The 15,185-nt window shown below is 32.3% G+C and overlaps 1 protein-coding gene across 1 annotated transcript; it reads left to right on the top strand.

The window, feature by feature from the left end:
• The first annotated feature begins 1,847 nt into the window (after positions 1-1,847).
• On the top strand, positions 1,848-14,567 carry LOC128989968 (uncharacterized). The gene is made up of 3 exons (XM_054412145.1): positions 1,848-2,106; positions 6,121-6,182; positions 12,480-14,567. Exons 2-3 carry the CDS (start codon positions 6,121-6,123, stop codon positions 13,156-13,158), a joined length of 741 nt encoding a protein of 246 aa, XP_054268120.1. The 5' UTR covers positions 1,848-2,106; the 3' UTR covers positions 13,159-14,567.
• Positions 14,568-15,185: the final 618 nt, after the last annotated feature.

Below are 15,185 nucleotides of genomic sequence, written 5' to 3'. Positions count from 1 at the left end.
TCTGGGACAATGTCTTGTTGAGACGAACAGTTTCAAATGTGATACGACAATTCAGTTACGTTGAATGTGTTAAATAAATACGGCTTTGAATGTGGAATACAGAACTCGCAAAAGAATTGTTATTTGTGTGATAAAATCATAATATCGCACTAGGATCTCTCTCTCTGTAGTACAAAGATTGTGATATATGTTTCTACCAAGTCTAATCAAATATATCTAAACTTATATATACTACCTTGTATCTCTTTTGACTTTGATTAGTCTAAGTTGAATATTGCGGTGATTTTTATCACGTCTTGGGATCTGGAGTCTGATTCCGTCCTCAGGTGGGAAAGATTAGTTCACAACCCATAGCCAAAGCGGGATAACCACAAAAGAAATACATGCGTAATGTATAGTTATGATTACATTTTAAGAGAAAAGTCAAATCTTTGGAGTCATTCGCCTATCTTAAGCGATGAAAACTGCCCACATAGAGGACAGAAAAAAAAAACTTGTACTTAATTCGTCCTATTGTAAAATCCCTATGTTTTCCGTATATCTTCGTAATTCATTCAACTATGTATTTATTTCTCGTTTAGTTCTTCAATTGTCCAAGTTTTCACATGTACTGATGTATTCTTTATTGTTACTTTTGATACTCCTCTCTTTAGTATTATATATAGGCTATCTAGTCATAATGAGCAAATCTTTATTTGTAATCATACTGAAAAATTTGTGTAATTCCGTTACCAAATAAAATAAAAAAATAAATAATTATATAAGGGAGTGTTTAATCTATATGGGCTAAGATTCGTCCTAGTAAAACGTATTTTTAGACATACATCTTTATTAAGGGAAGGACAATTATGAAAGGTATTATAATCATTTCGTCGTGGATGGAAATATGCATGACTATGTTGATATTTTAAAATTCATGATTTGGCCCCTGAACTGTTTATTAGACTAATGATCAGGTACATACCTTTACGTCAACAGTTCAATTTTGTAGTAAGTAAACTCACAACATGTTTCGCCTATTCAGGCATCGTCAGGTGGTATCCTAGCAAGAATGCTTTGTCTTCATCCATGATGGAGTCGTCAAGAAACATTTAAATTTTTAAATAAATACACACACTTTGTTAAATGTTTTCGTGCAATGTGTGTATATTTATTTAAATGTTTCTTGACGACCCACATCATGGATGAAGACAAAGCATTCTTGCTAGGAGACCACCTGACGATGCCTGAATAGGCGAAACATGTTGTGAGTTTACTTACTACAAAATTGAACTGTTGACGTAAAGGTAGGCCTATGTACCTGATCATATTAGTTGATATTTTAACAACGCAGTTTTTTGAGTTTAGTATTCATATCCTGTAGTTTATTGTTGTAGAACATGTAGTAGAATTTTATGTATCACTGATGATGTATACAGCTTTTGTGCATATGCATTACTCAGTTTTTGTTGTATTCTTTTTACTTTGACTTATTGATGTGTAACTTGTTATTGTGCTACTAACTGTGACATTTTATGTTACTTTAGTGAGAACTTGAACAACGCTAGCATACACACATGACTCAGTTGACATTTCCACAAACACATATTAAATATTCATTTCCAAAACTCTCCTCAACTCCTCATTCTCAGCAACTCCTAGCGCGACGTACCTGCGGAAGAGGTCAAATTCCTTCCCAAGAACATATCCGGATTCATCTCCATCGCCTCATATATTTCCAAGTAGGGGTGACGAAATATTATCCTAAGTGTTTATCAATGAACTACCTCGTGGTGGGGCAGAACACCGCCCCCCCCTCCCCTCTACAAACTCCCGCGCTCGCACGCGCCTCAGATCCGTCTAAACTCTCAACTTGGTTAAATATAACTTGGTAAGCGTCGCCGTTTTGATCCAAATATGGAGTAATCTCAAGTTTCTGAGCGTCGCGACGGTAACGTCTAAGTTGGGGTCAGCGTAGTGGCGTCGGCGTCGTGGGCAGTTGTCAGTTACCATGGCCAGTCCAAGGATCTAGTGGTCAAGTGGTTTATTGCTCTGTGTGAAAAACATATTTATATTTTTGTAAAAAAGTTGAGTGTTGTGAAAGTGGTTTGGACATAAGTAAACTCGGTAAGTAGACTTGTTTCTCTTTGAATAACTTAGTTGATTTGACAATATATTAGGTACATTTTGTAAAATATTACTAGTAGTTAGTTTTAAATTAGTTGAATATATGTTATTTAAAATATTATGAGTAAAATTGTGAACGTTTTGAACCTACAAAAAATATTTTTATTTTAACGAGAATTCTGTAATCAAATTTTTGATGTAGCCTATTAAATCAATTTGATGCTCTAACGATGAAAACAAAGTGTACAATATTAGAAATTAAAATATTAAACCGTAACAATTGTGTTTAAAGGGAAATTTACGAATCCATACGACCTGTGTATTGCACAACAGAAATAAAAATATTAATAATACAATTTATAAGTATTATTCTAAAATTATCAAGATATTGTTTAGGAATTTGTAAAAACTGTAGTTTTGCACAATCGACGCTAGTTTTTCACTTGTCAGTTTCAAACACAAACACATTAGTTGAGTGTTTGATACAAATAAGCATAAATGTTTTAAATAGTTACTGTATGTTTATTTTATTCCCAATTCATGAGCCAACAAACTATTGCCGGTTTTTTTATTTAAAAAAATTAGTGAACAATTCAAAATTTTTTATTATTTTAGATCAATTCTGTCAAAATATTATTAAAATAAATAAATCCACACATTTGTTAGTTGTATTGTAAATGGTTTTTTTATGAAAGGGTTTTATGAATAAATAGTGAAGCAAACAGCCAATTATCTAAAAAAAACTAGGCCATATCTAAAATACGTTTTGATGTTTCCTGTATGTTCAACTGGAATCATCTGAATTTATTTAACGTTAACCAATTAAGAACTCAACGATTGATGAAGATGAACGATTGACTAGTGTGTTTTGATATGAAATATTCACAATATATGTTATTTTCAGTTTTTTGCAACATTGTAAATTATTTTTTTATTGTAGTAAAGTAAATAAACTATTTTTTTAAACTGAATTTTACGGCTAAAGATTCAAATGCATGTTAGGAAACGTAAAACCAACTTTTAAGTTTTGTAAGATTGTAAAATGAGATTTAATCGATTGTAAAACTACAATCACAATTTTAAAGCAAATGCAATTTTGGTAAACAGTTTCAGTTGTATAGTATCTATATTACATTCCTAAGTTATTTTTTTACATATGCTTGCATTAACAGTTAGCTTAGTTTTTCATTGCCATTGCCTGATTTTGTTGTGTGATGCTATTTGGCGTCCTAAAGATTTCAATAAATAAATTAGCCTAACCCCAATTTTCTATTAACTATTTTACTGAGTTTTAATTTTGCTGTGTTACGATACTGTAATATACTATTTATAAATATGTATCAACAACCAGCCAATCTAAATAGCAGAAAAAAATCAATACAGTAGTACTACTTTAAAAAATATTTACTGTAAAGGAGTAGGCCATACACTTGTCTTCAATTTTTAGAAAACCATTCATTCTTTGAAATAGAAGCTATGAGTTTAAACATTCTCAAATCGGAGAAAGTAAAAACGGTAATCAATTAAAAAAATTGCACATGTTTTTAAATTTGTCTATAGCAAGTAGATATTTAAGAAACAATTTTATTGCAAAAACAACTTTTTAATACATACCACAACAATTTCAAAATAGTTTTACAAGAGCCAATGAATAAAATAACTATCAATGTGTACACGTATTCACTTGTATTTGGATTCAATTTCATGTATTTATTTATTTTATTACAATGCTGCAAAACAGGATAAACCCAGTTACATTGTAGCATTAATATTCGAACAACAAACTCTTGACATGCATGATAAATAATAAATATGGTAAAGTTCCTCTAGCTGAAGAAATTATAACTATTAGTATTCACTCACAACAATACAATAGATGACAATAATGAATAAATATAAATAAATAACGTACAAATAAATTCAATTTGTACATATTTTACTTGGAATATATCTAAAAAGTAATTATATAAATATAATGCGTACTAAAAAAAGTATATGTAGGCCTACTACGTTTATGAATGTTTAACATTTCTAATTTTTTCCCTGTTTATTGTATGTATCACTCAAGAATATTGTTAAAAATACAGTATGCACCTTTATTGAACTAACAAATTCCATAAGAGGAAAAAATCTTATTGACAAATTAAATAAATAAATTCAAAAGTGTTGTGAAATAAATATTGCCAAATTTTACCCAATCCATTTTAAAATATGTTTAATTATGACTATTATCTTAATGTAAATCAAGTATGTGTCTTTTATACAAATTTATTTATACAATTTTATAGATTTTGTATATTTTAATGACGTCAGAGAGATAATTCCACAAAAGGTAGTAGTAACACAGCCGGGTGGGCCAGCTAAAGATGACTTCCATATCAAATAACCACCAAAATAAACATTCCTTCTTGTACGGTGCGTCTGCAGCCTCTCACAACACTAATTTGGGCCCAACCTAGGTTATTGTCTTACTGCCCTTCAAGGGGTGTAAACTGTTAGGTACAAAATAATATTCAATACAGTACATTCAAATTAAAATAATCGAATGTACCTTGCAAATAGGCTCTGTGGCTAATCAAATATATATAGTTACCCCCGTCGCAGCAAACCTGCATACTAAGCGAATTTCCATTTACCCGGCTTGATTTCTACTAAAATATTCCCTATAAATTTTCAGATTTATTTCCTATAACATTAATTTTAGTGAGTAGTTAGGTTTGCTGCTACGGGGAAGATGTTGAGGTGTGTTTTTTCAATTGAAATATTAATAGCTTAGTATGAAATAAACCAAATTGCCAAATTTGATTAAAATATATCCATAAACAAGCAAACTAGAACAGTTTATTTATTCTCCATAAGAATAACATGGAAATTTTAAATTTACAATTTTTTTAATTTTCTCCGTAGTTAATGAACATTAAAAAACACTTCAATATACTAAATTATTTGTTTTTTTAAGCTCTTAAAAATGATCTAGAGAGAAATTTAGAAATTTAAAGTTTTTAGGGTCAAAAATGAGAAAAACCCATTTTTACCCCATAAAACCCCCCATAAACCCCTAATCCCATGGTCCGATTATGCTGGTTAGCGAACTCGTTCGAATAAATGTAGGTTTACACGTTTGTACCAAATTTCATCAAAATCGGATCAATTTTGCTCAAGTTATCGCGCTAACGGACACATATATAAATATATATATATGAATTTGAACGGATGGTGTTTTTGGCCTCTGGGGACCTCAAAACGAAAAAGTAAATCGGTCCCGGGTCTAGGTCTTACCATGAGACCTACGGTAATAGCTTATTACCTATATGGGAAATTCGCTAAAAGTTAAGTTTTTGGTTGAGAAAATCACAGAGAGCAATGGTTTTTAAGTTGAAACTGCTGATTGTATATTTGTATTCTTAGTGCTTACCATGCCAACATACCACATAAAATTGTCCATGTTCATGTTCAAGTCGTCAGTTACATCAATATCTATACATAATTATTGGGTTTTCCTTAAGTATTTAGTGACATACCAGCTTTCATTATCTATTGATTGTTAAGATCGGAGGTATTTGAAGCACGCTGCTGAATCACGAACAGCCAAAATTCTTTCAAAAATGAAGTTACTGTATTTATCATCGATTGATAGGTAAACTATATTGCTTGAATCCTTAACAGTAACCGTAGATTTCGACGGGTTTCACCTAGTTAGTTTTAAATATTAGATAGGAGGAGGAAAACATAACTGTTTATTAGTTTACTTCAAAATCCAACTTCTTGAAAAATACACACGATTTGTTAAAGTTTTGTCCTGTACACAGTTGTTGAGTTTATTAACAAAGGAACAATGTAATAATATAACAATCCAAAATTTAATAAACTAAGCATACCATGCCTAGGTTTTAACGAAGCCATAACTTAAAAGCTTAATTATATAATTTTACATTAAATATGAATTACAACTAACAGCTTTCGATATCTGACTGTTAATGAACAATTATTTTAATTCTATATTTTGTTTGACAGATGCAAGGGACGAGTGTAGTCAATAGGACCATTCCTGACCCAGAGGATAACAAACCCATCAGGTAAATTGATAGGCACTTATTACTTTAATTTTAGTGATTAAAAAGTTTATAGGATAGTGTGTATGTGGAACAATATTTCCTGATCAGTTATTAAGTTTAAATTTCCATATTTGCACTAATTCAGAACTGGGTCTATTGATTCTGAATCTTTGAAATTTAAACTCTTAACTTTGGAAACAGCGAGAAGATTTTTTATCCTGTTGTATTTTGTATGTAGTATCTAGAAATGCTTGAGTGTAAGTGTGTTGAGCTTGACTAAATCTTTTCCTCATTTTATGGTATGCAGGGTTCCTTGTACCCTTTTTCAAATACCAGAACACAAGGAGTAGGCGTATAAAAACAGATTTTTTATTGGCCACAATGATTAAATACCCCCGCCGCAGCGAACCTGCAGACTAAGCGAATTTCCATTTGCCTGATTGGATTTACACTAAAATGTCTCCTTAAAAATATCACATTTATTCCCTATTTAAATAACTTTAGTTTAACGAGTACTTAGGTTTGCTGCAACAGGGGGGGGGGGTAAAGAGGTGGTTTTTTGTAAAATGTAATAGTTTAGTATGAAATTAATGCATTTTCCAAATTTGATCAAAATATGTTCATAAACAAGCAAACTACAACAGTTTACATATTCTCCATAAGAATAACATGAGAATTTTAAATTTACAGATTTTTGGAATTTTCTCCGTAACCATTAGGCGCATATTAACGCTTCAATATACTAAATTTTTTTTGAGCTCTACAAAATGGTTTGGAAAGAAATTGCTAAATTTTAAGTTTTTAGGGTAAAAAATGGGAAAACCAATTTTTACCCCATAAAACCCTCCATAAACCCCTGTTCCTATACTCCGATCATGCTGGTTCGCGAACTTGTTTGAATAAACGTAGGTTTACACGTTTGTACCAAATTTCATCAAAATCGGATGATTTTTGCTCGAGTTATCGCGCTAACGGACACATATATAAATATATATATGAATTTGAACGGATGGTGTTTTTGGTATCTAGGGACCTCAAAACGAAAAAGTAAATCGGTCCCGGGTCCAGGTCTTACAATGAGTACTACGGTAATAGCTTATTCCCTATATGGGAAATTCGCTAAAAGTTAGTGAGTCATCAACAAGCTCAGTCCTTACCAACGGACAGTAAGATAACATTCCTCAATATTGCTTCTTGATAATCCATTAGTATGATCTTCAACTTTAGATAGACATAGACATCCGTTCTGTCCAGAGTCAAAACCGTTGCCAGTATAAAATTAAAGTATAATACAATTAAATGAAGTTGAGTTACCACCACAGATCAAGCTACTGCCAATCAGCCCTGCTAAAATCTACCAAATACTCTGCCTATATCAACAAAAACAAAGCCAAACTGAAAGAATGATTTATTTTAAGCCAACAAATAAATGATAATCTACCAACTATCAGATAGTAACAAATACCCCCGCAGCAGCAAACCTGCCTACTAAGTGAAATTTCCATTCGTCTGAATTGATTTTCAATTAAATCTATTTAAATAACATAGGGTTTTAACGAGTACCTTGGTTTGCTGCTACAAGGACACTAATAAAGTTTATTTTTTAGTAAAATATTATTAATTTGTATAAAATAAATAAATTTGCCAAGTTTGATAAAAATATATCCATAAACAAGCAAACTACAAAATTTTACAATATTCTCCATAAGAATAACATGAGAATTTTAAATTTAAAATTTTTTGAATTTTCTCCGTTACCAATAACCGTACAAAAACACTTCGATATACTAAATTATATTTGTTTTTTGAGAAAACCCATTTTTTACCCCATAAAACCCCCCGTAAAACCCCGTTCCCATGGTCCGATCATACTGGTTCGTGAACTCATTTAAGTTTATCCCGCCTTACACCTTTAAACCAAATTTCATCAAAATCGGACAAAAAATACTCAAATTATCGCGTTCACTGACGTATATATATATATATATATATATGTATATATATATATTAATAAATGAAATAAATACCTAATTAAACATTTAGTACCCTTTTTTAAGTTATTAATTTATTGAATAAACTTACATGTTTCGGCTCTTAGGCCATGATCAGAGTTATGAACAAATAGTAAATAAATAAAATAATTTACTTATTTATTTTTTACATTTTATTTATTTACTATTTGTTCATAACTGTGATCATGGCCTAAGAGCCGAAACATGTAAGTTTATTCAATAAATTAATAACTTAAAAAAGGGTACTAAATGTTTAATTATTTATTTCATTTATTAATAATAATAGTAGTCCTCAATAGTGAACGATATATTTATTCAATATATATATATGTATATATATATATAAAACAAATTTGAATGAATGGTGTTTTTGGCCTCTGGAGACATCAAAATGAAAAAGTAAATCGGTCCCGGGCCTAAGTCTTACCGTGCCACCTATGGTAATCGTAATAGCTAATTCCCTATAGGAAAATTCGCTAAAAGGATAAATAATGGGGTTTTGACAGTGTAGCACTAGGTTCATGTAATTATGATCTCTTTGAGTAATAAAATAGCCACCTGGCCTATATAGATGAAATTTCTAATCCAGCATCAAAGATCTAAAAGGCTTTTCACTATTATAGAAAATCTTATGACAAATCTTTAGATATGTTTTTGTCAACTCACAACACTCAAACGTAACCTGGTAGTAAAGTACAGAGAACTTGAATGAAAACAAGCTTTAGATTCTATAATAGCAAGACAAGTTTACTTAGAGAATCCATGATAACATACTCATCACATTGGTCAATTGTTAGAAATGATGTAATTAACATGTTTAATCCTCTTAGGGCCATTCCCACTCTGCTTTTTCCAAAGAAAGTCAATGGTAAGCAACCCATATTTTTCCGCAACCTCAGTGCGTTCCTGCACTGGAAAATCTACGACTACGTCACTTCGAATAAACTACACACATTTTTAACTGCCTGATTAAATTTCCCTTAGAATATTAGTCTTTATTAAAAATACAAATAATAATTTTACCAAACCCAGTATTATCAGTATCAGACAGTAATCTACAAAGTACAAATTACAAACTATGACAAATGTGTAATATTTTTATATGTTTTTATCCTGCAAATATTTTGTAAAACTCATAGAAGTGGTTTAAAAAACAATTTTAAAGGTTGGTCGTTTCTTGAAATGGTTAGCTAGAAACTTGAGATTAGGTACAAACCAAAATAGATTTTATGAGCAGTGTGCTGTTATAGTAGTACGTTTTCTGTGGCAGTAGGTATTTAATGTAGTGTTGTACTGTGGCTTTGAAGTTATTACCAGGAGTTGGCAACAATACAGGTTAAATTACTCTTAAACATATTGTTGGAAAGCTTTACTGGATGGTTAATTCCTTTTCTGGGTATTCAGTTCATCTAAAAAACTATTAGAATATCCTTCAGATTGGTTCTCAAAATGAATTTAGCGGAAAATATAAAAAATAAAACAGTACCAGATATAAGATTTGTAGCCAAACAAAAGCAGTTGTACCCAAGACGAAGATATAAGAAGGACAAGTGCTAAATGAGTAGCCTACCATTGTTACTAACAAAGATCAGCGGCTGCTGGGTTCATTTAGCCAGAATCATTATTAAAAGTCCTGATCAAGGTCATGTGGGTACTTGAAACATCCAAGAAGCTATAAATTTTTCTCAGGATCGAAGGTATGCATGTCTATTCAGGCAAGCACTTGAACCACTCAGCTGCTCAGTTCCATTTTTCTTTTATTAATGAATTTTACATTTCTTCAAGCAAATACATATAAATAAAATTATACCTTTGTCAGTACACCTACATTGCTCAGAATTATATATTTTTTTTGTTATTTTTATGTTTTATACATTAAAGAAGCCAAAACAAATCTTATCTTAATTTCTGTCTGTTTGTCTGTCTGTCACGGGCCAGAGGCATTTTACACGGCCTACTCCAAGAAAACTAGAGTACCGATCATGATTCTAATACAGTAATAGTTTAGTATTCAGAGGATTGGTGAGAGTGTCTTTAGCCATTAAAATATGGCCTCACTATTTTGGAAATAAAATAACGAACGATTAACACCCCAATTTTGAGTGATTTTTGTCAATTTGTCTCCCTATGTTTACTACCATACATACGTAATTTATAAAATAATAATCATCTGTTAGGAGAATACACCATCTGATGAATTCGTTTGTACACAATAAAAGACAAAGGAAGTGAGTTCCATCGCTACAATGATGCTACCCGTACAGATGTCGCAGCTATTTTTAAAGATGAAAACAGAGAACCACCTAGACAAAGCTATCATAATATATAGTTTTTTTTTGTTTTTTTTATAATAATGTTAGACGCGTATCCATTCTAGATCCCTCGTTAGATCCACTTCCTCTTCTTCTGTATCCAACCGAAGGCTTTGGTTGAAACCCCTCATTAAAATATGCCCAAAACAAAACAGAGCATAGAGATAATTTGACAATGCTAGAGTATGTGTCTTACCAGTTGGTGTCAAGAGAGGGGTTTAGCTTGCTACATAGGTATGAAAAGCTCACTTTACAGTGGGTGGTTGACATGTACGTGCGCATATAGGGCACCCACCTGCAGTACACGAGATAACCAAAGCAGTCTGAAGGCGGATATGTATTTAAATGTTGTAGGTTACACATATAATTTTTTACAATATAATATTTTTTATATTTTTATACTAGGTCTTTAACTAACTTTAGAGTTGCTTTGGTTGAGACATAGCTACTTATGTTTTCATTCTTTATTTTTTTTACGGGTTATCTAGCAAAGTTTTAGTTGCATTAAGAAATATCAGCTGGCTTGTGCCAATTCTCTGATATCCACATCCTGTCCAGTGGGAAGTCTAGATGACCTTAACTAAAATGGACCAATTGTAATCCTTTCCAAGGACTTGCCGTATGTTTTATTCAATTTGTGGAGCAGTATAAACTATGACCAATGAGGGTCGAAATTCAAGTTTTAAAAAATCACAGCAATGACAGTTAAGCTTTAGAGTTAAGTTTCAGTAGACATTCCATTTCATGTCAAACAGAGCTGTATTCTGTTTGAGAATGACATATAACTTATTTTAATTAGGTCTCCGAAAGAGGCTTTAAAATGCAATTTTCTTTCCAGATAAAACTTTTTAGCCATGAAATTGATGAAGTGGTATAATACTACATCATATTTTTTAAACTACATACTGTACAATAATTTCACCAACAATTAAAGTTTAAAAAACTAAAAAAATAATATCACACTTCAACAGCAGAATGCTTTTTTTGTATGAAGCTCATTTGACAATGTTATTTTAGAAGAAGAAAAAAAAAACTGATTTCAGCAGTTCCATAAGGATTGGATATTCATCGTCCAAAGTCAATAGTAATATGGACAAATTAATTACGGTATCATAGGAGTACCTAATTAACAATTAAAATCATTACAATCTAAATACATTTGCCAACCTCTCTCTGGTTTACCCCTTATGTTATAGCTGGGTAACTAAGTGTATGAAAGTGCTTGCCTAATCATCAGAAATTTGCCGGTTCAATCCAAAGAAAATTTAGTACTTTTTTGATAATTCAAAACTGGGGCCAACTGATCTTAATCATTGGCTTTTAATAATGATGTCCCATCAGATCATGGTCAGAGACAAATCTATAATCTATAGTAATACCAGAAACAAAAGAACCCTGGGCTGTTTCGAGCCGCGCAGGTTTGAAGGGTAAGCCACACCTACCGGCGCGAACCACGTGGTCTTTTCGTTTCTGCGCAGGTTGTTTTGTTCGTGGTATGTCTATAATTCATTTAACCCAATCCTTCACTAATCTTTTCCTGGTGTAGACGTTTTTAAAATATAATCTGTGACCTATATACAATCTTGTAAAAAAATTACAAATAAAAAAAAATCTTTGAGAAAAAACTTATAAATTAAAAATAGGCTTTACCTTCCTCAATGCAGCTCAAATAATGGTGTAACTACGTTGTATACGGCCGTTTCGGCATTACAATGCCATCGTCAGACTACGAAATCTCGGCTGAAGTAGCGTCGTTGAAGTTAAAACACATAACTTACCCAAACTATACGAATAGCATTTGAAACATTTTACCATATCCAACGTAGTTACACCAGTATTTGAGCTGTAGTGACGAAGGTAAAGTCCATTTTTAGTTATTATACAGCTCAAGGGCTAAAACATGGATTTTAACTTATAAATTAGCTTTGATTTATTCAGTTTAATGAAGAATTTATCATTAGTGTAGTGAAATTTACTGTACTTGGTATGTCTAGGGGCAGAAGAAAGTCACGATGGAAGCTGAAGTTCCACCACCAAGCGTTGCCGGCGGAGTACTTGGACCATTACACAGCCTCTCTCAACGCAGCGGCCGCCACAGCTGTGTCCAGCCCCGCAGTGACTTCGCCAGCCACAGCCCCGCCAGCCACAGTGAGGTACAACGACCTGCCGTACATGGGGGAGATGACATTGGACAACGCAAGACCACGCCGAGGCCGTAAACCCAAGAAAGCCGACATCTGTCACCTAATCTACAAAAACTACGGAACAACCGTTGTGGACGAACCTTTGAACCTGTGTGTCCGTGACTTGAAAGCTAAATCAGCTAGTGAAGTGTCAATGTGCAAGTTCAAGTTTACAGGTGGTGCTACACCTTCTTTGGAAGAGAAGAAAATGCTGTCTATGGATCCTAGTGGTAACTTCCGCTACTACGGGGGAGGTGAACCACAAAGAAGAAAAAGCAGGAAATCCCTCGCCAGGGAAAAGCTCGAAAAGACTTTTAGAGAAAAAGGATTCTTAATACAGACTCAGCAGCTGGAGTCTGCTCAAGGAGCCACGTACTGCAAGTTCAGACAGTTACGGAAATTCACACGTTACTTGTTCAGGAGCTGGAAACATCATCTGCCTGGAGATGTTATTTCTGAGCCTGTTACGGAAACTTCGCTGGCTAGATAATGTGATAAGACTTCATGCAGGATAGGATAGAGTATTGTTCAAAAGTTTTGTTGTTATTTACAAAGTTTTTAAATTATGATTCTCGGGTAAGGAAGACTAATTTTTGATATAAGAAATGGTTTGTTCTTAATTTAATTTTATTAACTTAAGTGTCACTTAAATTATAACCTTAGAGTGAGTTAAAATGGCACTAAATATTGACTGATTATTGGCGTTGAATAAGAGGAATTTTTTGTAACGTAATCTTATAAAATTTATAATAATGGCACACTCTTATTTATACAAAAGTTAAATTTCGTTTGGAATAGTTTTGTGCTTGATTCACAACCCATAACAATTTATTATAAATTTGAAATTAATTAGATTACTAATTCTCAACAAAAAGTTAAATTTTAACTATTCAAACGATTATTTTAATTGACCTATTCTCTAAATATGTTAACACAATTAGAACAGTTGTTCACTATTCTTTCATAAACTACGGTATCTTTATTTTAACAAATGCATTAAGTTTTTACGAATTAACTGGATATCTATGCCTTAATCATTGACTGAATACAGTCAGATAATTGCTAAAAAACTGTAATGTTAAAAGGCCAACGTTAAGGCTATGTTGGGGCTTTAGTCAAAACCTATTGATATGAAATTTGAAAACAGTGGAAGGATCTGGTCAGTGGTGATTCTAGGACATTGTCAAGGGGGGGATGGCACCTTGGCTACCAGGTGATTTAGGGGTTCCCAAGAAAGGAGGGGGATCATGTCCTCCCTCTAGAATATTTGGTATTTTTAAAACTGTTAATTAACTTTCTAAAGCTTTTTTAACGACTAGAACTGTACTTTAAAACCTCCCTTACGTTTTCCAGATGAGATCTATGTTTTTTTTATTATTTAACAACTACTTTACTTGCTTTAGCCCCTGTAGCCCCCCCACCCCTTTTGAACCACCGCTGAATCTGGTAGATGTTGTTAAGATTATTCTTTGTAAGTTGATCCTCAAATTAAACATTTTTAACAACTAGAACTCTTACTGAGTGTGCGTCCAACAAAAACATAATTTTAAATATTTGTGTTCATGGGATGCGGAAAATCATTGTAACGATAGGCATAATTTATGAAACTAAAATCCTTGGAGTTCAATGGGTTAAGGTATTGTTGTGATTGGTCCCCAGACCATCTTTATTACAAACTTAATCAATCTAGTCCGATTTGCGAGGTGTGATACGGTTGTATTTGTGATCAGAGTGTTTATTAATTTAGCTGCTAAGACTTATGAGATTATATAGTGTTTAAGATTTGTATAAGATTTTATATAAGACTTTATCGTTGTCAACTGTTGTAATATATGTAAATATTGTTTGCTTTGTTATCACGGTAAAATATTTTACTAAAATAAAACATTGGTTTTGTAATTTGCCTGTGTTTAATTATAAAAATGACCTTACATGTTACAGGTAATAAACATTTTTAGTTTCAATCCTTATTTCTTGTAAGCTGTAGAAATTGCTAAGCAAATTGCTTTCAAACTACTACTGATGTGCAGAGTCATTTTCTTTCAAACCTATACAGCCTGTCACTAGAGACTGTTTTGCATTGATTGCACATACAGTGATCACGTGGTAATTGACATGGGCAAGAAAAGTGGTGACTGACTACCTATATAGTGCATCTGGTCTTGAACCTACAATGGTTTGGATTTTCAATTTTAAACAATATGTTGTATCAATGAGCTGTGATATTAGGTAAATGGCAGTTTCACGATATTAGATTCTATAGTCAAAGACTGGTTTCTGGACTACTGAATCTGCAAGTATGAGTGAATAATCGCTCATTGCCTTTACCTTCATGGATGGAGATTTTTAAAATTCAAATTTAGACTTTGAAAAACTCTTTTCAAAGAGCAAATTTTTCTCTCTCGCGAAATAATTGTAAGAGTTGAGAAGTGACTGATAAGATACAGGACAATTCATTGTTCTTTGTTGTCAGATAGATATTTTTATACATTTTTAATGTTCACAGGATTTTAGTCC

The sequence above is a fragment of the Macrosteles quadrilineatus genome, unplaced genomic scaffold (genome assembly GCF_028750875.1).
Source record: "Macrosteles quadrilineatus isolate MER2022 unplaced genomic scaffold, UCM_ALF_1.0 Scaffold_3__2_contigs__length_128488019, whole genome shotgun sequence".
In the NCBI taxonomy this organism is placed as follows: Eukaryota; Metazoa; Arthropoda; class Insecta; order Hemiptera; family Cicadellidae; genus Macrosteles; species Macrosteles quadrilineatus.
Note: the sequence above shows the minus strand (reverse complement) of the source record. Positions and strands in the feature narration are given on the sequence as shown.